Source organism: Coloeus monedula (genome assembly GCF_965178545.1).
Source record: "Coloeus monedula genome assembly, chromosome: W".
NCBI classification, from domain to species: domain Eukaryota; kingdom Metazoa; phylum Chordata; class Aves; order Passeriformes; family Corvidae; genus Coloeus; species Coloeus monedula.
The window spans coordinates 12,703,633-12,728,610 of NC_138821.1; the positions used below are offsets into that span (position 1 = coordinate 12,703,633).

The 24,978-nt window shown below is 42.3% G+C and overlaps 1 protein-coding gene across 2 annotated transcripts in view; it reads left to right on the top strand.

Moving 5' to 3' along the window:
• The window catches only part of LOC309584625 (transcription factor RFX3-like), a gene marked incomplete at both ends in the record, with an annotated part of 143,194 nt that extends 118,793 nt beyond the window's left edge, over nt 1-24,401 (top strand). Inside the window, 6 exons of one of the 2 annotated variants that reach the window (XM_082300757.1) lie at nt 1,433-1,530; nt 1,843-1,992; nt 20,266-20,474; nt 21,468-21,621; nt 23,671-23,713; nt 24,160-24,401. In XM_082300757.1, the coding sequence (XP_082156883.1) occupies nt 1,433-1,530; nt 1,843-1,992; nt 20,266-20,474; nt 21,468-21,621; nt 23,671-23,713; nt 24,160-24,401 (896 nt within the window). Of the gene's footprint in view, nt 1-1,432; nt 1,531-1,842; nt 1,993-20,265; nt 20,475-21,467; nt 21,622-23,670; nt 23,730-24,142 lie in introns of both variants that reach the window. The other variant, XM_082300756.1, reaches the window with a different exon arrangement.
• Nucleotides 24,402-24,978: the final 577 nt, after the last annotated feature.

A 24,978-nucleotide genomic window follows, 5' to 3' on the forward strand; every position in this document is an offset into this window, starting at 1 on the left:
AGTGTGTTTTTCCTGTGATGGCAATTGCTGAGTGATCTCCCTGTCCTTATCTTGACCCATGAGCATTTCTTCGTATTTTTCTCTGCTGTTCTGTTGAAAAGAGAGAGCGATAGAGCAGCTTGGTGAACATCTGGCAGCCAGCCAAGATCAAACCACCACAAGACCATCTACTTTTTCCTTATGAGGTAGGCTGTATCAGATACCCACATCACCCACATTGTTATGTCATCTAACCTGGACCCTTAAGCTCTCAACTGGCTTATCATCCATCCCTAGGCAAAGCTCCATGCATTGCAGCTCCTTTTTCATATAGAGCACCTTCTTGGCTAGTTTTCCCTAAAGATTCTGTATCTATCCATTGCAGCACTCCAGAGAATCCCATAGTTATAGTTGCACAAAGTCTATTTGGAAGCCAGTAAATAGCAGTGTATCCCAGAGGCCAATACTGGGTCCAACACTGTTCAATGTCTTTATTGGTGATCTGGATGATGGGGCAGAGCATACCCTCAGCAAGTTTGCTGATGACGTAAAACTCTGAAGAGTAGCTGATGCATCACAAGGTTATGCTGCTATCCAGAGAGACCTCAACAAGATGGAGAAATGGGCTGACAAGAACCTCATACAGTTCAACAAGGGGAAGTGCCAAGTCCTGCCCCTGGGGAGGAACAATCCCATGTGCCAGTACATGCCAAGGGGGCCAACCAACTGGAAAGCAGCTTTGCAGAAAAGGACCAGTGGATCCTGGTGGACACCAAGTTGAACATGAGCCAGCAGAGTGCCCTTGCTGCAAAGAGGGCTAGTGGTATCCTGGCTTGTATTAGACAAAGTGTTGCCAGTAGGTCCAGGTAGGTGATCCTTCCCCTTTATTCAGCACCATTTGAGTGCTGTATACCTGGCGTCCTGTATCTAGTTCTGGTCTCCCCAGTACAAGAGTGACATGGACATACTGGAGAGAGTCCAATGAAGGGCCATGAATTGGCACTGCTTAACTGCCCTCAAGGTGAAAAAAATTCTCCTATCAAGTCAGGACCTCTTTTTTTTCAGTTTATGCCCAGTGTTTATCACTCTCCTGCCATGCATCTTTGTGAAGAGGCTGAGTCTGTGTTCTTAAAACCTTGTAGGTATTGAAAGGCTTCTATTAGGTCCCCCCTAAACTTTCTCTTTCAGGCTGAAAAACCTAGTTCCCTCAGCCTCTCCTCATAAGGTATGTGGTCCAGCTCCCTGACCATGTTAGTGGCCCTCTACTGAACTTGCTACAGTTTATCAACATCCTTCTTGTAATGATAGGGATCCAAACCTAAACTGGATAAGTCTCTGAGCCAATAAATGCAGTAGTTCTCAATGTGGAATATTTACATACCGAGGATGCAAAAGGTTTCAAGAGAGGCACCTTGCCATCCTTTTCATTTTATTTTTATTCTTTAATGTTTAGGTGCCTTGACTCAAGCCATTCGCAATTTTGCAAAAAGCCTTGAAGGTTGGCTTTCCAGTGCCATGAACAATATTCCACAGAGAATGATACAAAGCAAGGTAAACAAAGTTGACTGCAGTTTTCTTTACTTTCTGCAATTGTACACGAGATGTCATTCAAGATCTAAAAGTAGCAGCATTTTAACTTTTATGCTAAATGTCATATTTAAGTTGAACTTCAAACATGAACCATGGGGTTGGAAATAACTTTGTTTGCCAAAAAAAATAATAGGAAAAACTGTATTTGTTCTATTATATGTGAATTGCAATACCTGAGGGCTCAAATTAATACAGCAATTTTAGAATTAAAATAGACAAAACAGAAGATTGGTTGATAATACAATGTGTTAAGATAAATGGATTTCTTCATAGGTTGCCACTGTAAGTGCATTTGCCCAGACTTTGAGAAGATACACATCTCTCAATCACCTGGCTCAGGCAGCTCGGGCTGTGCTTCAGAACACTTCTCAGATCAACCAGATGCTCAGTGATCTCAACCGTGTGGATTTTGCCAATGTACAGGTACCTTTAACTTTAAAACCCAGACTTAAAAAAAATTATTATTTCCACCCATTTTTAAAATTTTTATTGTTAGCTCTTACTCTATCAAGAAAGCAAAGTGGGAACATTTTTCTGATCTATATATATACAGTGATTCAGTCAAAACTTTCCAGCTTCTGCTTTGGCCATAAGAAAAATAGAACCTCAGAAACATTATCTATTTCCATTTTCTCTGAAGGCTTCTTATCCTTCAGACCATGCATTCTGCCAGTTTTTAATGCAGATGAAAGTGTAGACTACATGTGTTCTTAGAATGAACAGCATGAACAATGCCTGAAGATGAAATCTTGGATAGCATAGATTCTGATCTTTCATTAAAAAATATTGATCATAGAGCACTATTTCTAATACAGATGGTTTAATTATTTTTAATATGTTTCATATTTTTATTTAAAATACGATATCATTAGTATACTTTCTTTAATTGTTTGTGTTTACATTTCCAACCTTTCCTAAGTAAATGGTTAGAACTAGTTTCCAGTTATCTGTAAAACATCGATTTATTATTTTTCATTAGGTTTAGAAAAGGTTTCCCTTTTATCTCTTTCTTCTCCTTAGAAGAAACAAGTTTTTTTCTCCTGTTGCTACACTAACTTACATGGCCCAGATACTGATACATTTGTCTTCTTTCATGAACAAACATTTTAAAACATTTTACCTTAAAAGAAGTTCAGAAGTTCACTAGCACAGTTGAATTCTTTAAGTTTGTTGCAAAGATCTTTGAATAAATAACATTTAACACAATATAGTTATATTGCATAATAGTGTGTAAACTACCTAAGATTTAGTATGTAACCAAATATGTGTGTGCCGGTTTGGACAAATGTGGAGGAAAATATCCTCTGATAGAAGGCAGGTTACAACTACCCCTCCCCCACCAGGTTCGGGAAGAAAAATTTTCCTCAGAGGAAAGTGAAAGAGATAAAAAACTATTTATTTAACAAACACACAGGAAAAGGATAATAATGCTAAATAATAAAACCTCTCGCTGTGGAGAGAAACCTGGGAAGATTTCAGAGTCCTTCTGTAGGTGTGGTCTCTCTCCTCCTCCTCGGAGATGGGTCAATGTGGACCCACCTCCAGGGCTTTGGTGGAAAATTCTCCTGGTGTGTTCTGATGTTGAAACAGTCCAGAAGAGAAGGGAAAAACCAAAGTCCCAGGAAAACAAAGTTCAACTCTCTGTCTCCCTCTGAAGAAAAGAGACGAAAGCTGGCTGAAAAGCAAGCAGGGTGCTTCCTCCGCTCTTTTCGCCGCAGCAGGACGCAGAGGAGTGTGTATCTGTGTCTTTGAACAACTGTTTTGAAAAGTTCGCTCAGTTTTTTCCTCTCCCCCCTCTCAGGCTCAGTTTAAAGGCACAAAATTAATTTCTGGGCATAGAGCAGAGATAAGGGATACACATCATAAAGTCACCCCAAGACAATATGGTATATTAGAAATTGTTCTGTGGTAAGATATCAAGTCTGTGAAAGTTGAGATGTTAACTTGGCATGTGATAGCTAGAGTTTAAGAATATGGTCTTTGTTAAATCAATATTGGCTTTCTCAAATTCCATTTAAAGGAAATATCCATCTTGGTCTTATTAAAACTTTAAAATTTAATATTCCATGATAATACTGTGAATTGCTCTTTATTGTATATAGACTGTGTTTGTCCAATTGTGTGCTATTTATATTATTCATTACTCATTAGGCAATGTGTAATATATTGCAGACCGCGGATAAACACAACAATCCTTTCTTGCCTATAAAAGAAAGCTCTTTTTAAGTGAGGGGATTAAAAAATGTAACAGAAATTGTATTTGGTCTTAAGTCCTTTGTTGTGGTTTACGAATGGTATTCCCCAGTTTAGTGTTCCCACTGAAACACCCCAGACCATGTGCCACTCACTTCATTCCCCCCCTCCCCCTGTGTCAGGATGGAGAGGAGAACTGGAGGTATAAAAGGTAAAGACCATGGGTTGAGATAAGAACAATTTACTAGAAACAGCAATGAGATAAGAAAACAAACAGTAACAGCAACAATATTAATATCAAAAGTGTATAAGAGAGGTGAGAGATTCACATGGAAATGTTCAGCACTACGCCAAATGGAGCCCGACAATACTCGACCTCTGCCATGCTACCCCAACCTGGAAGGGACCCCTTTCCCCATTCCTGGAAAATTATATGAGATAGTATAGAATAACCTCCAGGTCCTAGCCGTGCCTCCTCTTGGCTACCACAAAATTTAACCCTGTCCTGGCCAGAATAAGGACATCATCCACCCCTACAACTTCCAACTATATACATATATATATATATATATACACATATATACACAATCACAGGTATCATTGCCATAGTCAATGACCATCCCTCCAAGATGTCTGTTGAGTTCATTTAGTCCATGACTGTGGGTTCTATCCATCCTAAATGTCTTCCAGGGGTGGAGAGCTGGTGTGCTGTCAGCTGGTTGCAAGCTGCATCAGGAGCTCATGACTGGTATATCTGGAGCAGTCCATCCTCATTTTCCATGGTAGTTATGACATACAGTGGCAGTGTCATTCAGCAACCAATATTATACAATTCAACATTGCAGACTGTTCTCACCCAAAAATCAAATCTCCTTGAGGTACAACTTGTCTTGATCCACCTTGTCCTTCAATAACTTCTGCAACTTGCCATGTAGGGCTCCATATGGCAGCTTTCTATTTTCAATGGATCCCTACAATATGGCAGGAACTGTCAGTGAAGAGAGCGTATCGCTTTTCATTTTCTGGTAGCTGATTATATGGTGGGGCGTCCTCAGCATGTGTCACCTTCTCCTCCTCTGATAGTCCAAAATTTTCGCCTTCAGGCCAGTTTGTGATGACTTCCAAGATCCCTGGGTGATTGGGGTTTCCTATTCAAGCTCACTGTGTGATCAGTGCAACCCACTTACTCCACGTAGCATCAGTGGCCTGATGTGTTGAAGGGACTTTCCCTTTGAACATCCAGCCCAGCACTGGCAGTCAGGGTTCCAGGAGGAGCTGTGCTTCAGTGCCAATCACTTCTGAAGCAGCTTGAACCCCCTCATAAGCTGCCAGTATCTCTTTTTCAGTTGGGGTGTAACAGGCTATGGATCCTTTGTATCCCTGATTCCAAAAACCTAGAGGTCAACCTCAAGTCTGCCCTGGTGCTTTCTGACAGAGGCTCCTGGAAGGATCATTCTCCCTGGCTGCGGTGTAGAGAACATTTTTACATCCTGTTCTGTCCTGATTGGCCCAAGGGCTACTGCATGAACAATCTCCTGTTCAAAAGCTTGTTGTTCAGGACCCCACTTAAAATCGTTCTTCTTCCATGTCACTTGATAGAGAGGATTTACAATCTGACTGTAATCTGGAATATGCATCCTCCAAAAATTCACAGCACATAGGAAAGCCTGCGTTTCCTTCTTGCTGGTCAGTGGGAACATAGCTGCTATTTTGTTGACCCCATCCTTTGGAATCTGACAACATCCATCTTGCCATTTTATTCCTAAAAACTGAATTTCCTGGGCAGGTCCCTTGACCTTACTTTGTTTTATGGCAAAACGGGCCTTTAGGAGGGTTTGGATTATCTTCTCCCCTTTCTCAAAAACTTCCTCTGTTGTGTTGCCCCACAGGATGATGTCATCAATGTACCGTAAGTGTTCTGGAGCCTCATCCTTTTTCCAGCGCAGTCTGGATCAGTCCATGGCAAATAGTGGGGCTGTGTTTCCACCCCTGGGGCAGTTGTGAATGAGTGTTTTAAGTTCACTTAAAGAATCACCAGCAAAGGTTTAATATAAAAAGCCACATAATGACAAAGTTAATTGGCAAGGTTCACTCTATTATTTACTAGATGGTTAAAACACACAGAGAAAAAGCAAACAAAAATCCAAAATCAGTCAATCCAAATCAAAATAAACACAAAACTCTCTTTGTGGAGGCTGGGGCGGGAGGAGGGGAAGACAAGAGGCTAGGAAAGGGTAAGGATAAAAAAGGAATACAGAAGACATTCCTGTTGAGTCACAAGCTTCAGAGTAGACTCCCATGATAAACTGAACCCTGGACTTGACCAACAGCACTTCACTTCACTTAAACTTAACAGCATTTAAGCTTAATAGTACTTAACTTAAACTCAATTGATAAGTTAAGCAATTTAGTAAAGGATTCATATAGAATTTGCTATACAACAGTAACTTACTTGCAGTCCTAACTTAGTTACAAATCTAAAGTACTTGAGAATCTAGGAGAACATTATATTTGCTACAGCATATGCACACTCGCATGCACAAAGACGGTACCTGTGAAAAAATCCCCTCGAATTCTGTGAGATACTCACTTCAGATGCCATTGCATCTTCTCAGCAGGTGAAGGGTTGACTCCTGAGGAGTGAGGGCATCAGCCAAGGATCCATTGTTGTCATTTGGTGATCTTCTGAGTATAGCAAATTTGAGAGTTCACTGGCTCTGAGAGGCCCTACTCAGAGGGACGTTGCTGGTCACAGCCTGCTGCAGTCCAGGAGAGCTCAAAGGATCTTACTTTGGACCACTGTTGATAGGGTCACAAGAGAGTGGACTTCAGTCATAATAATTTTCTATCCTGGCTGCAACTCAGGTCAGTAACTTTCTTTGAAAGCTTGATAAAAAAAATATTATTCCACTTGGGTTGTTATTCAGGCAAGAAAAATAAGTTTCCAAGGCTGTTCATTAAAAAACAGGAGCTCATTAGACAGCACAGGTTCCTGGGAACAGACAGTGTTTTTGATTAACTCGAGGAGCTGTTTGTGAAGGCTCCTAACAAGCATTTCTCAGATCACAATGTGGCCTGGCAAGGGGGTATGCACCACCACAGGCAGTTGGTTCCAGGTGTACTGGACACCCCTCCAGGTGAAAGCAAACTGTGGCCTGCACTCTGCTGCTAAAGGAATGGAGAAAAATGCATTGGCAATGTCAATGGTGGCACCACTTTACTGCCTTGGACTCCAGTTCATACCGAAGTTCCAGCATGTCCGACACAGCAGCGCTCAGTGGTGGTGTGACTTCGTTCAGGTCATGATAGTCCACTGCCAGTCTCCACTCTCCATTGGACTTACACACTGGCCAGATAGGACTATTAAAGGGTGAGCAAGTCTTGCTGAGCCCTCTCTGGCTCTCCAGTTCACAAATCATCTCATGAATGGGGGTCACAGGGTCCTGGTAGGTGCGGTGCTTTTGACAGTGCACTGTTGTGGTAGCAATCAGTACCTGTTGCTCTTCGACCCACAGGAGTCCCACAGCAGAAGGGTCCTCTGAGACACCAGGCAAGGGATTCTGCTGTTGAATTCCTTCTGTCTCCATATGTCACGGGATGAGTGGGAGCTTCAGACAAGCCCTGCCTTAGCCTCAGATTTTGGCAGCAGTTCAAATTTAAGGAATCACTCTGGCCCACAAGTTATAGTGATGGTGAATCAGGTCTATTTATAAAAATTAATTATTTATTAAACAGACAAGACATAACAGATGAAAGATCTAATCAGAATTACTTACTACACAATATAAAACGAAAGAACTACTAGTAGATTACAGCATAATATAAAACAGTGCACGATATCAAGGTACCTATATTAAAGCTAGCAAAAGAAATAGTATTGATTAGGAGTCAAATTCAACTTGCCACCAAAATGATAATAATGTACACAGATTCCTTCACTTAACCCCTAGGGAGTAACTGCGAAGCAAGCGTCCCTATTTACGGGAGAAGCTCCCCACATTTCCAGGGAAATGTATAGAAGATTTCTGCTTTATGAAAGTTTGGTGTGGCTTTTATAGTCGTAAAGTGAGATGTCTGTTGGTCAGAAATACAGCTTATATTCCTGTAGTGGTTTGGTCCAAAATACTCATTACTATTTACCTTCTGTGAGATAAGAATTAGAAGAAACACAAAGCAGGCACCAAACTTGAAAGAATATAAAGAAATTTATTAACAGACCTAAAAGAGGGAAAAAGGAAAAAAATAAAATCATACCACACCTTCAGAACACTTCTTCTCCCCCCCCCACCTTTCTCCCTTCTCCCACTGACAATGTAAAAAGACAACCCTTGAGATATTCAGTCTGTTTACCACTTCCATAATAACCTTGTTCAGTCCATTTAGGAAGAGGAGCCTCTCTTGCCCATGCTATGAAAACATTATCACAACGAGACAGCCGCCCGGGTTGGTTCTCTGTTCGCATATGGGTCCCTTCCCCCGACTTGCAGCTTTTCCCACAACTGCTTTTGAGGGTCCACTCTTGAATTACTGGGGTACAACTTTAAGGTTGAGCCGTTCAGAAACAAAAGTTCTCTTCACCCATCTCTGGGAGCATTTAATCTCTAAGAATAGAGGCCCTTCTCCTTCCCTGGGAGTAAAGGGTCCTCCTCATCTTCATCTTTAGGACTATCTCTGGAAGCATCTCTAGGAACTGAGGTTTTCTCCTTTTCCATTTGGAGCAAAAGTCCTCATCGCTTCCATCTCTCCCTGTTCAAATTTCTCATGAAATTACAGCTGCTTCAGCATCTGCCTATCTCAGCACAGGTGCTTTTGCTCACAAGTACAAGTTGAACGCTCCACCCCTCATGCCCTCATGAAATTACAGCGGGTACTCTGATATATCATAGCTTTACAACAGAATTTCAGCTTTAAGCATCTCCTCTTTCTCTTCCCTCAGGTTTTCAGCTCTTCACAGCACTAAAAGTGTTAATCTCACCTAGGCCTTGCAGCTGGAATGTGGCTTATCACTGTTGGTCACATGATCTTTTGCCGGGTGCAGCTTCAGCTGAATCTTGGCCTCGCTGGAGAGGGGGGGGAGCTCCGTCTGCCCATAGCAGGGCTGGGGGGGGGGGGGGGGGGGGGGGGGGGGCTGCGGGTGGAACAAGGCCCATCGGCTCCAGGATGGCCGTGGTCCGGTCCGGCGTGGCCCGGCCCGGTGTGGCCCGAGCAGGGCCTGGGCCGAGCCTGCTGGCCCCTGCACAGGGCCCGCAGCCACCTGTCCCAGTGCCGGAAACAAGAGAGGGCTCTGCCCGGGGTTTATCTATTCTTAAGTGTGGATCACAGAGGCAGTCACAATTTTAAGTGGCTTAAAAAATTGTCCATATTCAAACTGGCCATCTGATAGGTTCTGTCAGGTCACAAAGGAAGCTGTAAGCACCCCTTTGCAAGAACATCACTTCCGAGACTATGCTTTGCTAACCCATGACAATTCCAGATCTCACTTCAACAGTAAGATGTGTATTGGCAGTTGGGAGATGCCAGACCGACGTTAACCCCATGGCACCAAAATAACTCACTACAACACAGCTTGTCCTGCTTGAGTTATCTGACTGGTTAACAATCAACAGATGAGCTCTTGTTGGTGGGGTGAGATGCCCTGCCACACCACAGCAGCTATCCCAAAAGCCCAACAGATGCCCTTTTGGGCCCTTGAAATACCCTCTCCTGAGGTAATCTATGCCAAGGATGCACAGGGCCTCTGGGGTGTTTTTGCCATTCATTGCCTGTCAGGTTCACTTTGGTTTCCAGTACAGTCAGCTGTTGGGATCCCCCTGTCACCCCAGAAATAGAGATGGATTCTGCTTCCACATATCTTGATGGTATCAGGGTACATTGTGAGCCAGTGTCAACTAAAGCCTTATACTCTTGTGGGTCTGATGTGCCAGGCCATGGGATCCACACAGTCCAATAGATTCAATTGTCCTTTTCCTCCACCTGGCTGAGGGCAGGGCCCCTTTAATCATAGAATCATAGACTGTTAAGAGTTTGGAATGGACTTCAAAGATCATCTAGTCCCAACCCCCCTCCCCTGCCATAGGCAGGGACACTGCCCACTAGACCACATTGCTCAAGGTCTTATCCAACCTGGCCTTGAACACTGTCAGGGATGGGGCATCCACAGCTTCTCTGGGCAACCTGTTCCAGTGCCTCACCACCCTCACAGTAAAGAATTTCTTTCTTATGACTAACCTAAATTTCTCCTCTTTCAATTTGTACCCATTACTCCTTGTCCTATCACTACAGTTCCTGATGAAGAATCCCTCTCCAGCTTCCCTGTAGGTCCCTTCAGATACTGGAAGGCTGCTATGAGGTCTTCATGCAACCTTCTTTTCTCCAGGCTGAATAGCCCCAACTTTCTCAGGCCCCCAGCTGCCTTTGCAGGGGAGGTACTCCAGTCATAAATTTTGTGGCCCTCCTCTGGACTTGCTCCAACAGTTCCACCTTCTTATGTTGGGGACACCAGAACTGTATGCAGTACTCCAGATGGGGTCTCACCAGAGCTGAGATTCGCCTTGGACCTGCTGCCAATGCTCCTTTTGATGCAGCAGGACACAGTTGGCTTTCTGGGCTGCGAGCGCTTACTGCTGCCTCATGTTGAATTTTTATTCAACCATCACCCCCAAGTCTTTCTCTGCAGGGCTTCTCTCAATCACTTTTCCCCCCAACCTGTTGGTGTGCCTGGGATTGCTGCGACCCAGGTGTAGGACCTTGCACTTTGTTTTGTTGAACTTCATGAGGTTTGCATCAGCCCACCTCTCAAGCCTGTCATGGTCCCTCTAGATGGCATCCCTTCCCTCCAGTGTGTAGACTGCACCACACAGTTCAATGTCATCAGCAAATTTGCTGAGGGTGCCCTCAATCCCACTGTCCATGTTGCCAACAAAGATGTTGAACAGTATTGGCCCCAGTACCCACTCCTGAGGGACACCACTCATCACTGGTCTCCATGTGGATAATGAGCTGTTGACCACAACTCTTTGCATGCAACCAGCCAGCCAGTTCTTTATCCACTGAGTGGTCCATCCATCAAATCCATGTCTCTCCAATTTGAAGTGTCTCTCCAAATAGTACTGGTCATAGTACTCATTGCTCACTTCTTGTAATTATGATCAACTTGAGGTTCCTTCAAGAGGATCAGAAATAACATCAGCCCTTCTATTCTGTCTGAGGAATTGCCCACTGGAAACTGGAGTGACATTTATTCTTGAAGAAATTCCTGTGGTTTTTGTTCTTCCTTTCAACTCATGTACCCATGGTCCTAGAGCAGAGGTGGGTTTTCCATCCCACTTCCTCATTTCCTCTTCATGATCATGAATGTAAAACCACAGGATACCTCAAGGTGTGTTCCCTCTCTTAAACAGGGTGGTGCTTGTTCCTAATAGCAGAGATTCTTGTCTGTACTGGCAAGCCATGGGACATTTCCTCTTTAAATTGCTGGTGGTCCTTAGTGTTTCTACAGCCAAGATGCAGGCCTGTATGGGGGAAGACAGACTTTCTTCATATTGCCAGAGTTGAGCAACCAAATTATTCACTGTTTGTTCATGACATCACTGCCAATGAGTTGGCATATGACAATGGCGCGCTCTGTAGAAACTTCCACCACATGGATTGTGTACACTGGACCTCATATGGATCTACAGGGGACTGCTCGTTATTTGAATCCCTACAGAGTACCTTCAGCACAGCTAATTCTCTCAGGTACTGGATACCTTTCTCCATGGTGTTTCACTTGCCTTGGTGCACTGATAGATCATCCTTGAAAAGATACCTTTCTGTCATGCTTGACAGGAGTCACCTCCAGAGGCTGAGAGTTTCTGTCTTCTTCCCAATGCCCTTGTCAATGCCCACATCCCTGGACAGGGATCCCAGCTGCTTGACTTCACTACCCTCTAGTTTCCAACAGTGGGCTGCTCTATCCCAGCATCAGAGCAGCCAGGTCACCAGGGGCCCACCGGATTGGCAGCAGAAATATTTTCACATATCTTGCAACTCACCGAGGGTCCAGTGATTGTCCTCGATTCTGCCTCTTCTTCCTGTTGTGAGGGCCCTGCTTACTCCTCTTCATCCCTTACTAAGCAAACTGATTTTGTCTTGGATTTTTTCTTTTGTATAGGGGCAACTGCTACGAGCACGGGTTATTCCTCTGGCTCAGCTGCAGTTTGAGTGGCCATGGTGCCTGTTGGTCTGCCTTCCTTCTCCTCCCCGAGGGTGCTGTCTAGTGATGAGCAGTGCCAGATAAATAGTAGCCAGGGCCCAGCACACTAGGCCCAGCACACTTCACTCCTCTCTGGATCCGTCACAGCATTTTCTTTTCAAATATTCTATGACTTTATCAGGGTCCTGTAGTTGTTCAGGGGTGAACTTCCAAGCCATTAGAGGAAAGAACTTCTCCAAAAACTGGCCCATTTTCTCCCACATTCTATGCCACTTATGACTATTCCCCCTTGGGGCAGATCTCTGAATGACCTTCCTAAAAATCTTTTTCTTGACTCTAAACATGGTGTGGACCGCACTGAGGAGACCTGTCAGACTTAGCAACAAGAACATGCTTTCCTTAACATCCAAGGGAAATTCTAAATTCTCAAAAGCTCTTGTAACAGGCCTGAAGGAGGAAAAGGGGGTGAAAAGGTGCAGGATATCATTCTCCCCTGTTCCCTCCACAGACTGGGTATGATTATTAATGCACTCCCACAGGTAGCGCCTGAGGTAAGGACAGGAGAGCAACAAGGAATACACATCCCAAATGACCCTCATTGCCCTTGATGTCATCCTGTCATAAGCTGATATCCCACAGTACAGCAACAAAGCTATGCTGATCCCTCTCCCTGCTCTGAAAAAGATCATAATGAGGAGCACATACTGGAATATATACAGGGTTAGGTACATGTGCCAGTTTGGACAAATTTGGAGGAAAATATCGTCTGATAGAAGGCAGGTTACAACCAGCCCTCCCCCACCAGGTTTGGGAAGAAAAAAATTTTCCTCAGAGGAAAGTGAAAGAGATAAAAAACTATTTATTTAACAAACACACAGGAAAAGGATAATAATGCTAAATAATAAAACCTCTCGCTGTGGAGAGAAACCTGGGAAGATTTCAGAGTCCTTCTGTAGGTGTGGTCTCTCTCCTCCTCCTCAGAGCTGGGTCGGTGTGGGCCCACCTCCAGGGCTTTGGTGGAAAATTCTCCTGGTGTGTTCTGATGTTGAAACAGTCCAGAAGAGAAGAAGGGAAAAACCAAAGTCCCAGGACAACGAAGTTCAACTCTCTGTCTCCCTTCAGAGAAAAGGAGCCAAAAGCTGGCTGAAAAGCAAGCAGGGTGCTTCCTCCGCTCTTGCTACTGCAGCAGGAGAACGCAGAGGAATGTGTATCTGTGTCCTTGAACAACTGTTTTAAAAATTCTTTTGGTTTTTTCCTCTCCCCCGTCTCAGGCTCAGTTTAAAGGCACAGAAAGGCACAAAATTAATTTCTGGGCATAGAGCAGCGATAGGGGATACACATCATAAAGTCACCCCAAGACATTCCACCCCTTATCCCATATTGTGGGCTCAATGCCCAAACTAATATATTCTAACTCTAAACATACACATTAATACATACACATATATATATGTATATACTGCTATGTACAAACATTGACAGTGACACTCAGCAAGCAGTGGTATACAAGCATTTCACATTACAGGTGGTTTCCACACCACAATCGGATCTCCCTGTGGTACACAATGTGTTGTTCCATCTCTCTGCATTACCCACCATGTGCAACCAGGTCCCTGAGCAAAGACAGCCCCACGGATGGGTTTGTCTGTACTCGAGGCAGAATTAACCCAAACAGTCTTTCCTAACAGACCTCTGACATGTACTACTGGGACCTTATCTCCGACTACTGTATGCAGGGGTTCAGATTGGGCTGGTTGAGCTCTATTGGTGGAACCTCAGGTGTTAACTGACCAGGTGGCCTTTGCTAGATGCTGCTCCCAATTTTTGAAAGTTCCCCCACCTAGTGCCTTCAAGGTGGTTTTCAACAATCCATTGCACCGTTCCACTTTGCCTGCGGCGGGTGCATGGTAAGGGATATGGTACACCCACTCAATGCCATGTTCTCTAGCCCAGGTGTTTATAAGGCTATTCTTAAAATGAGTCCCCATTGTCAGATTCAATTCCTTTGGGGGTACCATGCCTCCAAAGGACTTGCTTTTCAAGGCCCAGGATGGTGTTCTGGGCTGTAGCATGAGGCACAGGGTAGTTCTCCAACTATCCTGCTGCCAGAGGAATGGAGAAAAATGTTCTGGAGCCTCACCCTTTTCTAGTGCAGTCTGGATCAGTCCATGGCAGATGGTGGGACTGTGCTTCCACCCCTGGGGCAGTTGGTTCCAGGTGTATTGCACATCCCTCTAGGTGAAGGCAAACTGAGGCCTGCACTCTGCTGCCAGAGGAATGGAGAAAAATGCATTAGCAATGTCAATAGTGGCGTACCACTTTGCTGCTTTGGACTCCAGTTCATACTGGAACTCCAACATGTCTGGCACAGCAGCGCTCAATGGTGGAGTCACTTCATTCAAGGCACGATAGTCCACAGTTAATCTCCATTCTCCTTCAGATTTGTGCACAGGCCAGATGGGACTGTTGAAGGGTGAGTGGGTTTTGCTGATCATCCAACTCTCCAACTCATGGATCATCTTGTGGATGGGAATCACAGCATCTTGAGTTGTCCGGTACTGTCGGCAATGCACTGTCGAGGTAGCAATTGGTACTCTTTGTTCTTCCACCTTCAGAAGGCCAACTGCAGACGGGTTCTCTGATAGTCCAGGCAAGATGTTCAGTAGCCTAATGCCCTCTGTCTCCACAGCAGCTATTCCAAAAGCCCACTTGAGTCCCTTTGGGTCTCTGAAATACCTGCTTTGGAGGAAGTCTATGCCTGAAATGCACGGGCACTCTGGACCTGTCACAATGAGATGTTTCTCCCACTCATTTCCAGTCAGGCTCACCTCAGCTTCCACTTGGGTCAAATTTTGTGGTCCACCTTTCACACCAACCATAGAAACAGATTCTACCCCCACATGCTGCGATGGAATTATTGTGCACTGCGCACCAGTTTCAACCAAGGCATCATATTTTTGTGGTTCTGATGTACCAGGCCAACGAATCCACACAGTCCAAAAAACACAGTTTTCCCTGACCTCTACCTGGCTAGAGGCAGGGTTCCTCTAGTCCTGGTTATCCTTCCTTCCCTGAGCATATATTTTAGAGGTTCCTTCAAGGGGATCGGACACGTCATCTTCTCTTCCATCATTTCTGGTGGTTCGGCTACGGGCAACTGGAGCTACTTCCTTTTTGGTGGAACTTCCTTTCTGAGTCTTGCGCTCCTTCAATTCACGCACCTGCGCTGCCAGAGCAGAAGTGGGTTGTCTATCCCACCTCCTCATGTTTTCCCCACTATCACACAGGAAATACCACAGCTCACTTTGTGGGATGTACCTTCTCTCTCTCTCTGGGGAACATCCGCATTTGGCAACAGAATCTCTGCTCTTTACCACTGAGATTTGGAGAAGGCCCTCTTTAATCTCCTTCTTGAGTTCCTGGTGATTCTTCTCTATCTTATCTTCCACTTTCTGCAGATGTGTTTCCACAGCTGTGATTCTTGCATGTGTTGGGCCATGCACGACATCTGCATATGCTCGGAGCTTTGTCGCCATATCCTGCACGGTCTCATTCCCACTGTAGTCCGGTTTCATTATTGCTAAAGCAGAAGCATATTCTTGTGGCCCAAGACGTATGAGTTTTCGCCACATCACTGGGTCAACTCTGACTCTGTCTGGCCTCCTCAATCCTGGGTCATCTGTGAAGACAATCTCTACCACCGCTAGTTCTCTCAAGCGTTGGATCCCTTGTTCTATGGTCTTCCACTGGGTTTGCTGCATATAGAAATCATCTGCGCACAGATATCTATTACAGCTGGTGATGGGGTCAGTGGCTCTGACCCAGGAAGAGGTGACCGGTCCGGAGAGATGATCCTAAAAGGAATCGCCTTCCCGAGGCCCGGTGTCTTCCCTCAGCTGCTGGCTAGGAGGGCCTGTGCAGAGACTGTCAGCTCTTTAGTGATTATCAGCTCGTGATTCCAGCTCAGCTCTGCAAGGCAGCCTCCAGGCCAAGCCAGACCAGAGAGAGAGACGAGAGGCTCGTGTGGCTGGTTCCGCACGAAAGGTAGCTTTATTGTCGGTCCGTACTCTGGCGAAGGGGAAAGCCAGGGACAAGAGCTCTCTCTGTCACAGGGGCAGAGGCCTAGCTTTTATAGGGATACAGGGGATGGGTAAAGGCCAATGGGTTACAAAGGATCTGCATAGGGTCTCCTAAAGGATTGTGGGTCTGTCTTTTCTCGCCGTGACCAAAGAAGTGGTTGCCTTTCCAGGGAGTCCTGCTGGGTGATTAGGAAATCTTTTATCTCAGCAGAGATCTCTCCAGGGCAGGGGCTGGGCATACCCCACAGATATCTTTCATTCACGCCTGTCAAAACCCGTGTCCAGAGACTGGTAGAGTCAGCCCTCCTTATTATCGCTTGGTCGATAGCTGGATCATGTGACAGGGATCCCAAATGCCTCGCTTCAGCACCGTCCAGTATTATATCATCACCTGCAGCATCCCAAATACAGACCATCCAACTTATTATGGGTTCATCAGACCATCGGGTGTAGTCCTTTCTTAGGCTACGAAGGTCCTTTGCGGACATGGACTCAGTAATGGTTTCTGTGCCTGAGTCAGTTGGTGACTTTGAGGCTCCTTCCCCCACATCATCTTTCACTGGGCGATCAGTATTGCTTGTGTGCTTTTTCCTCGTGACAGGAGCTACTGTCAATGGCTTAGGCTTGCTGTCTGTTTTGGCTGCAGCCTGAGTGACTGGGGTGTCTGCTGATTTAGCTTCCTGCCCCTCTACCTTTACCTGCTGCTCTACAGTACCTAGCAGTGTGCGATGGGCCTATGCCAAGGCCCAGCATATTGCAATGAGCCTTTTCTCATTAGAATTGTCATTGTATTTCTCTTTCAGATATTTTCCTACCTCAGCTGGATTCTGAATTTGTTCAGGGGGGAAACTCCAAGCTATTGGGTCAGAGAATTCCTTCAGGGTTTGGCAGATATCCTCCCATTCCCCACACCACTCAGGATTTTCCACATCTGGGTCAATGTTTCATCAGTCACCCTGGAAATCTGAGCCCTCATTCTAGACAAGCTGCAAACCACATAGAGGAAGCTTACCAGTTAAAATACCAGGAAGGTGGTCTCTTAACATCCAGGGGAGACTGAACATTCTCAAAAGATAATGTATCAAATTTAAAGGGGAGGGAGATTAAAGGCTGGGAAACGCCGTCTCCTCCTCTTCTAACAAACTGGATGCAATTACTAATAAACCCCCAAAACAGGCTACTAAAACTAGGACTGGGGTTAGGACAGAGAAACCACATATCATACGCACTTTGAACAACTGCCTGTACCTCTGCTAACTTCTTATAAATAATTATCACCAAGCACAGCTGTACCGGTTTGGACAAATTTAGAAATACATCCTCTGAGAGAAGGCAGGTCACCACCCCTCCCCCACCAGGTTCAGGAAAAAATAAATTTTCCTCAAAGGAAAGTGAAAGAGATAAAAACTATTTATTTAACAAACACACGGGAAAAGGAAAATAATGCTAAATAATAAAAATCTCTCGCTGTGAAGAAAAAACCTGGGAAAGCGTTAGAGTCCTCCCTTTGGTCTCCTCAGAGCTGGGGCTTGGCCCAGGGCCAGGCCCTCTGCGCTCAGTGGAAAGTCCTCCCGATGTGCTCTGATATTGAAGCAGTCCAGTAGAAAAGGGAGAAAATCTGAAATTCCAGGGAAGGAAAAAAGTTCAACTCTCAGTCTCTCTCCGGAGAAAAAGAAACTGAACAACTGGCCAAAAGCTGACCGGGAAGCTGCAAGCTGGGTGCCTCCTCCCTCCCCTGCCGCAGCTGGAAAAAAAAGTCGCTATCTCTGTGTGACCTTGAACAAGCTGCAAACTGCTTTGAAAAAGTTTTGCTCAGTTTTTCCTTCCCCCTCTCAGGCTCAGTTTAAAGGCATAAAAAGGCACAAAAATTAATTTCTGGGCATAGGGCAGCGATATGGGATACACATCATAAAGTCACCCCAAGACAACAGCAAAATAGAAATCCAGATTCATGCCCCTGCTCAGCAAAAGTTACATATCAGGGACAAGATCAGAGCAATCTGTGGATAGGCAAACAGGCCTTGGGACCAGAAAGACATTAGTACATCAAGCCAGAGAAACATTATGAACTCAACCAGCATCGTGACTACTTTACCCCAACACAAAGTAATTAAATTCAAACCAAAATGTAATTAGTACAGATTTTTTTCACTTTTCTTTGAGCCACGTGTTGGGCGCCACTAATTATTTGTGCCAGTTTGGACAAATTTGGAGGAAAATATCGTCTGATAGAAGGCAGGTTACAACCAGCCCTCCCCCACCAGGTTTGGGAAGAAAAAATTTTCCTCAGAGGAAAGTGAAAGAGATAAAAAACTATTTATTTAACAAACACACAGGAAAAGGATAATAATGCTAAATAATAAAACCTCTCGCTGTGGAGAGAAACCTGGGAAGATTTCAGAGTCCTTCTGTAGGTGTGGTCTCTCTCCTCCTCCTCAGAGCTGGGTCGGTGTGGGCCCACCTCCAGGGCTTTGGTGGAAAATTCTCCTGGTGTGTTCTGATGTTGAAACAGTCCAGAAGAGAAGAAGGGAAAAACCAAAGTCCCAGGACAACGAAGTTCAACTCTCTGTCTCCCTTCAGAGAAAAGGAGCCGAAAGCTGGCTGAAAAGCAAGCAGGGTGCTTCCTCCGCTCTTGCTACTGCAGCAGGAGAACGCAGAGGAGTGTGTATCTGTGTCCTTGAACAACTGTTTTAAACAGTTCTCTTGGTTTTTTCTCTTCCCCCTCTCAGGCTCAGTTTAAAAGCACAGAAAGGCACAAAATTAATTTCTGGGCATAGAGCAGCGATAAGGGATACAACATCATAAAGTCACCCCAAGACAATACAACACCCACATTAACAGACCAAGCAACATTGTGACCAGTAGCTCTGTACCAGTACAGCAAATGCTTAGATCAAATTTGTTTCCAACCCGCTCTGGGCAGATTTGTTTTTATCTCAATCCTTCGTGCTGTGGGCACCAAATAGGGATGTTTTGGTTTAGGAATTGTATTCCCCAGTTTAGTGCTCCTACTCAAAGACCACAGACCATGTGCCACTCGCACACTAACCCCCTCCCCCTGCCATGGGCTGGAGACTAGAATTTGAGGCACAAAAAGGTAAAGATCATGGGTTTAGATAAGAACAAATTACCAAAAAACAGCAAAGAGATAAGAAAACAAACAGTAACAGCAACAATATTAATAACAGAGTGTATAAGATAGGCAAACAGTTCACATGCGATTGCTCACCATGTGGCACCCAGTGGGTTTCTGGTTTTGTTTGTTGTTGCTGCTGTTGTGGCTGTTTGGTTTCCTTGTTATACATATATATGCATACTAGTAAAGAACTGTTATTCCTTTTCCCATATCTTTGCCTGAAAGCCCCTTAATTTCAAGGTTGTAATAATTCAGAGGGAAGTGGGTCATATTTTCCATTCCAAGGGAGGTTCCCACCTTCCTTGGCAGACACCCATCTTTCAAACTAAGACAAAAGGGGTTTCATTTTTATATTGTTACTTGTATAAAGGTACATGACCAGATGTTTATTTTGGAACTTTTTGGTCTGGCATATCAGTCCACCAGCCAGGCACCTGGGCTTGTCAAGCACGAAGCCCCTGTTTTCCTAAAATTGCATATGTTGTTTTGAAAAGGTACATATGTTTAAAGGTTTACACAGTGGCCAACTTTGGTTCAGGCCCCACATAGGGCCTACCACATCACCCCCTGTGCATGGTGTGAAGTAGTATAGAATAACCCCAGCCTTAACCCATCTGGCTGCTGCAAAAATTAACTCTGTCCTGGCCAGAACCAGGACACTCCTTCAAAGCAAAAGTGACCATGGTACTTTGGTTTCTTTGTTCCTCTTTAGTTTTTACTCTCTCAACTTCCATTTGACTGCCCTTTCCACTCCTTGTTCCTGCAGTCTCAAGCCTGACAATTCCTGAAATTTTTACTAGAAAAATCATGAATGAGGGAGGTTGAAAATTCTTTAATGAAAATTAATATGGAATATTGCAATGTATTTGTGGATTTCCATTGTATTTTTGTGTGTGTGCTTTATTTGATGCCCATTTTTGTACTTTGGATTCCTCCTCTCATTTTCTTCCAACAAAATTGAGAGAGACATGAAAATAAAAATACTCATTAGTTTGTCTAATAAGTATATTCCATCCTTTTAATTTAATTGTTCAGTCTTTAAGAATAATTTACATTTTGTGTTTTGCTTTCATGTTTGCCATGTTTTATAACAGGAACAGGCTTCCTGGGTGTGTCAGTGTGATGACAATGTGGTTCAAAGACTAGAAACAGATTTCAAGATGACACTTCAGCAGCAGAGCACTCTGGAGCAGTGGGCTGCCTGGCTTGATAATGTAATGGTGCAAGCATTGAAACCATATGAAGGAAGACCCAGCTTTCCTAAAGCAGCGCGGCAATTTCTTTTAAAATGGTCTTTCTACAGGTAGTCTTCTAAATTATTTTAGCTATTTTATTATTTCCTCAATTTTATGCCATAATAATGTTGAAAAAAGTATCAGAAAATAGTTCCCAAGAAATTTAGAGCTTTCCCCCCACCCCCAAAAAGATCAGTGTTCTTAACATTAAACATAGTGCTTTGTGCAACTCAGCAGCGGATAAAATTATCCTTGTATATTGTTTTAAAGGCCTTGTGCAAGTGTAATGAGGTTAGAATCTTATCCTGATTTGGAAACATGCTATGAAACATTTTGGATTGAATAGCTATACCATTTTAAAGTCAATGTTTTAATATTAGTTATTAAAATACCACGGGTTCTATTTTTATAATGTAGGGACAAAAAATTATTTTTAATATGTAAAAAGAACAAGAGAAATGTTCCATGTCATCTGCTACTGTATCAGTTAACATAGTAAAGCTATTTTTTTTCAAAATGGTACCTTATAGCATCTACTTTCTGAGAGCATCACATAGATGTTTACATCCACAATCTGCATTTTTCTATTATAAGGTATACACAAACTTATCTAAATTTTACAATTTTAAAAAACATACCAATTAAAACATTTGAACTAGGAATGGGAGCAAAACAGGCACAATATTTTGAAAGACCACTTTGTTTGAAATTAAATAATTTTAATACAATTTTGTTATTTAAAATTTTAACAAAGAACTTCCTTTTGCTAAGTTCAGTCTTTACATGTGCTCACATATTGGTAATTGTGCATACACCAAAAAAAACCCTTCCCCCCTTTTTGAAAATTTAGCTTTTAGTTGTGTAATGTGGTCTCTAACCATGCTTTCAAAAAAGGGGAAAGACAAACAATTGTCTTTCCCAGACATTTCTTTCTGAAGACACCATAAATCAGATGGTTTTGAATAGCATTACTCTATTATTCTTGAAGTGTATATTCCATATGAATAAATTATTAAAGAATTGTGATATTTATTTCATATTTTCCCCCCATATTTAAATAGCTCAATGGTGATTCGAGATTTAACCTTACGCAGTGCTGCTAGCTTTGGTTCTTTTCATCTGATCCGCTTGCTTTACGATGAGTACATGTTTTACTTAGTCGAACATCGTGTTGCTCAGGCAACAGGAGAAACACCTATCGCAGTTATGGGAGAGGTAAGATAATACACAAGACAATGGATTGGTGAATTTAGCTATGCATCTTCGGGGTTTTTTAACATTCACATAGACCTATGGGATATTTTTTAATAATATTTGTAATCTGTTGTAGATTAAGTTGTAAATACATTGGCATCTTCAAATTTGGGTTATATACCTTCATTCACGTTTCACACGAAATGAAAGTAGCACAGAAGTACTTGCAGGATTGGGACATGGCATAATTTCATGCCTATATTTCAATGTATTTTGTTTAAAATAGAGCAAAGTATAAATTCAGAATCACTGTGTCTTATATATGTTCATGGTATTTGCAATCTGAAGTTTTCCTCAGACCTCTTTTTCTTCAGTAGCTCCCCTAACCATTAATTTTGTGTAAGTTGCTTAAGAATTCACATTATCTTAGGAGTTATCATCAAGGGATTGTACTTTTAAAGTTCTAGAAAATGGATGTGGACATACAATAGATAGTTCACCAGACTGAAGCTTGATGCTTTTATACTTGATGATCATTATATCATGCTTAATCTTACTGATAAGTTGTAAGTCACCTTGCATGACTTGATATATCATTCTTTCCTCAGGATATATTTAAAAGTATAATTAAATATTATAAAAATATGTACATTTTCATAGAGATTGGAAGTCTTGGCTTAATTTGTAGTTTGATCTGACGTAAAAAAAAATTACTTTCTGATTAGATACTTGAACTCTGCTATTACATTTATAGCAAAGTATTGCAAAAGTGTAATATTGCTACGTTCTTGTTTTCTTGACATAGTATATGTCAAATGTAATTTTTGTGGTGTACTGTGGGACTTCCTAGAATGTTTTGGTAAACTTAAGACAGATATTATCTTCGAGACAAAACATGTAATCTAAAGTTTTGAGAGATGAGAAGGGAACAGGGAAGTTGTAAACATTCATTAAATGCATGGCTTCTTGTGTTTCTCTGCATTTAATGACTAGTTGAAATAAAATGGGAAAGACTAAGGCTAGTTTGACAAACACTTGAAGCCATTATGAACTGTCTTTGCAGCTGAGAAAAGCACTGTTTCCTCCTCTCCCATCCCCTTAGATTTGTACATTGATGCTGGCACAAGTACTCAGACAGTCCTGTGGTTAACTGGATCAGAGAATTAATCCTGTCCAAAATAATCCCTTGGGCTATTTTTCTTGGGTTAGTTCTGTCATGTGGTTCTTTGCATGGCCATGTGGAAGACTTAAGGTGAAAGGATGGGTATGGGAGGGTGAGGAGGGAGTATATGTGAGGGAACCTGGAAGGATAGGGCTGCTGCTGCTTATGCTGGTTTAGTGTTCACTGAAGTTTTATCTTTCTGTATTTCTGAAAAGGACTGAATCAGGTATAGTTAGAAATATATTTATTTAAATATTGTACTGCTTTTATTTGAGATTAACTCATCAAATTATGCTCTGCTGCTTCTCATTTAAGAGAAGGGTAAAAGACTCAGACAATGAAAGGGAGGAAAGAAGTTTGATTTTTCACTTGTGAGCAACTTTTCACTTTATTTTTTATAAGTAAACTAGTCAGCATAATATGCTGTAATAACCATCAACCCTATTTTCAGTGGTGCCATTTATTTACCCTACATATAGTTTTGCTACACTATAACTGCCTTTAGTGACACACCATTTCAGGGGAACTTTTAAGCAAACTTTTGGTTAAAATATTGCAGTTTAAAAATGGACACCAGTCATATTTTCCAGTATTCTACATCAGAAATATCTCACTCAAAGTAACAAAGGCCTTGACAGAAGTCACCCTAAAAAACTCAAAAACATATGCTTAAGTTTATATCCTATTGTTTTAATTTCTGAGAATATTTTATTTTAATTTCCTTAATATGAACACAAATATAATGGAATGGAAAATTAACTGGTATACTATGGATGTGACTGCAGTCAAATGCATGCACTTTCATACTAGCCACAAGCCATTAGAGCATACTACTGGCTTTGCCATAGATAATCTAAGGTCATGTTTGTGTAGGACTGTGTCCACACTTTTTAATGTTTATTTTGCAGTTTGGTGATTTAAATGCTTTATCCCCTGGACATACGGATAAAGGTAAGCACTCTCAAATGTATAATTTTATATAGAACTACTGTGTCTCTTGGAGCAAAACAAGTTCTTTATTTTTGAAAATATAGTTAAGCAGAGTCTAAAGCTGCATCATAGTTTAAATTATGTGAATATTACTATTATATGGGTACAATATGCTATACATTATATATAGTATATAATGATTAGAATATTCTAGGGCCTTAATAGTTAAAATTTTTAAAATGTATATTATTTACACAAGAAATTTTCAAAATTTAATTGTATATCTTGGTAAGAGAGCTGAAGGGGATGGACAGTTGGAAAAAGGAAGATATGATTGGTTGCTACACTTTCCTGTGTTTTCATATTTCATGTTATTTGTAAAATAAAGGCCTTTGTATTCAAATTTTTTCCCTTTGTGCTATTTTTTCTTTTCTTTTCTTTTTTCTTTTTTTTTTTTGTGTTTGCAGATGAGGGCAGTGAAGTTGAAAGTGAAATAGAAGAAGAGATGGATGAAAATGGAGAGCCACAAGCCAAGAGGGAGAAAACAGACTTAAACCAAGCATTTCAGGTGGGCTGCTTGCAGCAGCCAGTGCTTGAGAGTGGAATAGAGCAGAGCCTCCTGAACCCAATTCATAATGAGCACACTGTTACAAATACTCAGACTATCAGACAATGCAGTGCTACTGGAAATACATATACTGCAGTCTAATATTGAAGTGCCCCCCAACTGCATTAGCCTTGTTGATGCTGGACTTAATGGGGGAGGAAGGAGAATAGGTCTAAAAGTTGACTTATCAAATTTTAGCTGTTCTGAACATTACCTTTTATTGGAGTTGTGAAATAAAATGGGTGTATGCATTTTGCCAGATATTTAAAAAAAATTATAAGCAAAATCATTTTACATTGGTTATTCAATATTGAGGTTTTGTAGTTTCAAGTGTCAATGAAGATTTTTGTCAAGCTTTTAATGTTAATGCTTTTGTCCTCTTAAAATTAAAATAACATTTTTTTCATAGATTAAATATATTTTAATGTTAATTATTTGTCATAATGATTTCATATACATAGATTTTTAATTAGATGCAAAATATTAAAAGAAATACTTTCTTTGACATACTGGATGCATACTCATTTGACAGTAGATGCATCAAATTTGTTATAAAAGGTGCTTTTCATTGAACAGAACTAGAAGACACTATTTTGATGAAATTGTGAGCATTCAGGGGGTATTTTTATCATAATGTTGGAGAGTTGGGAAGATCTACTGTTTTCTTTCTGTAAGGAAG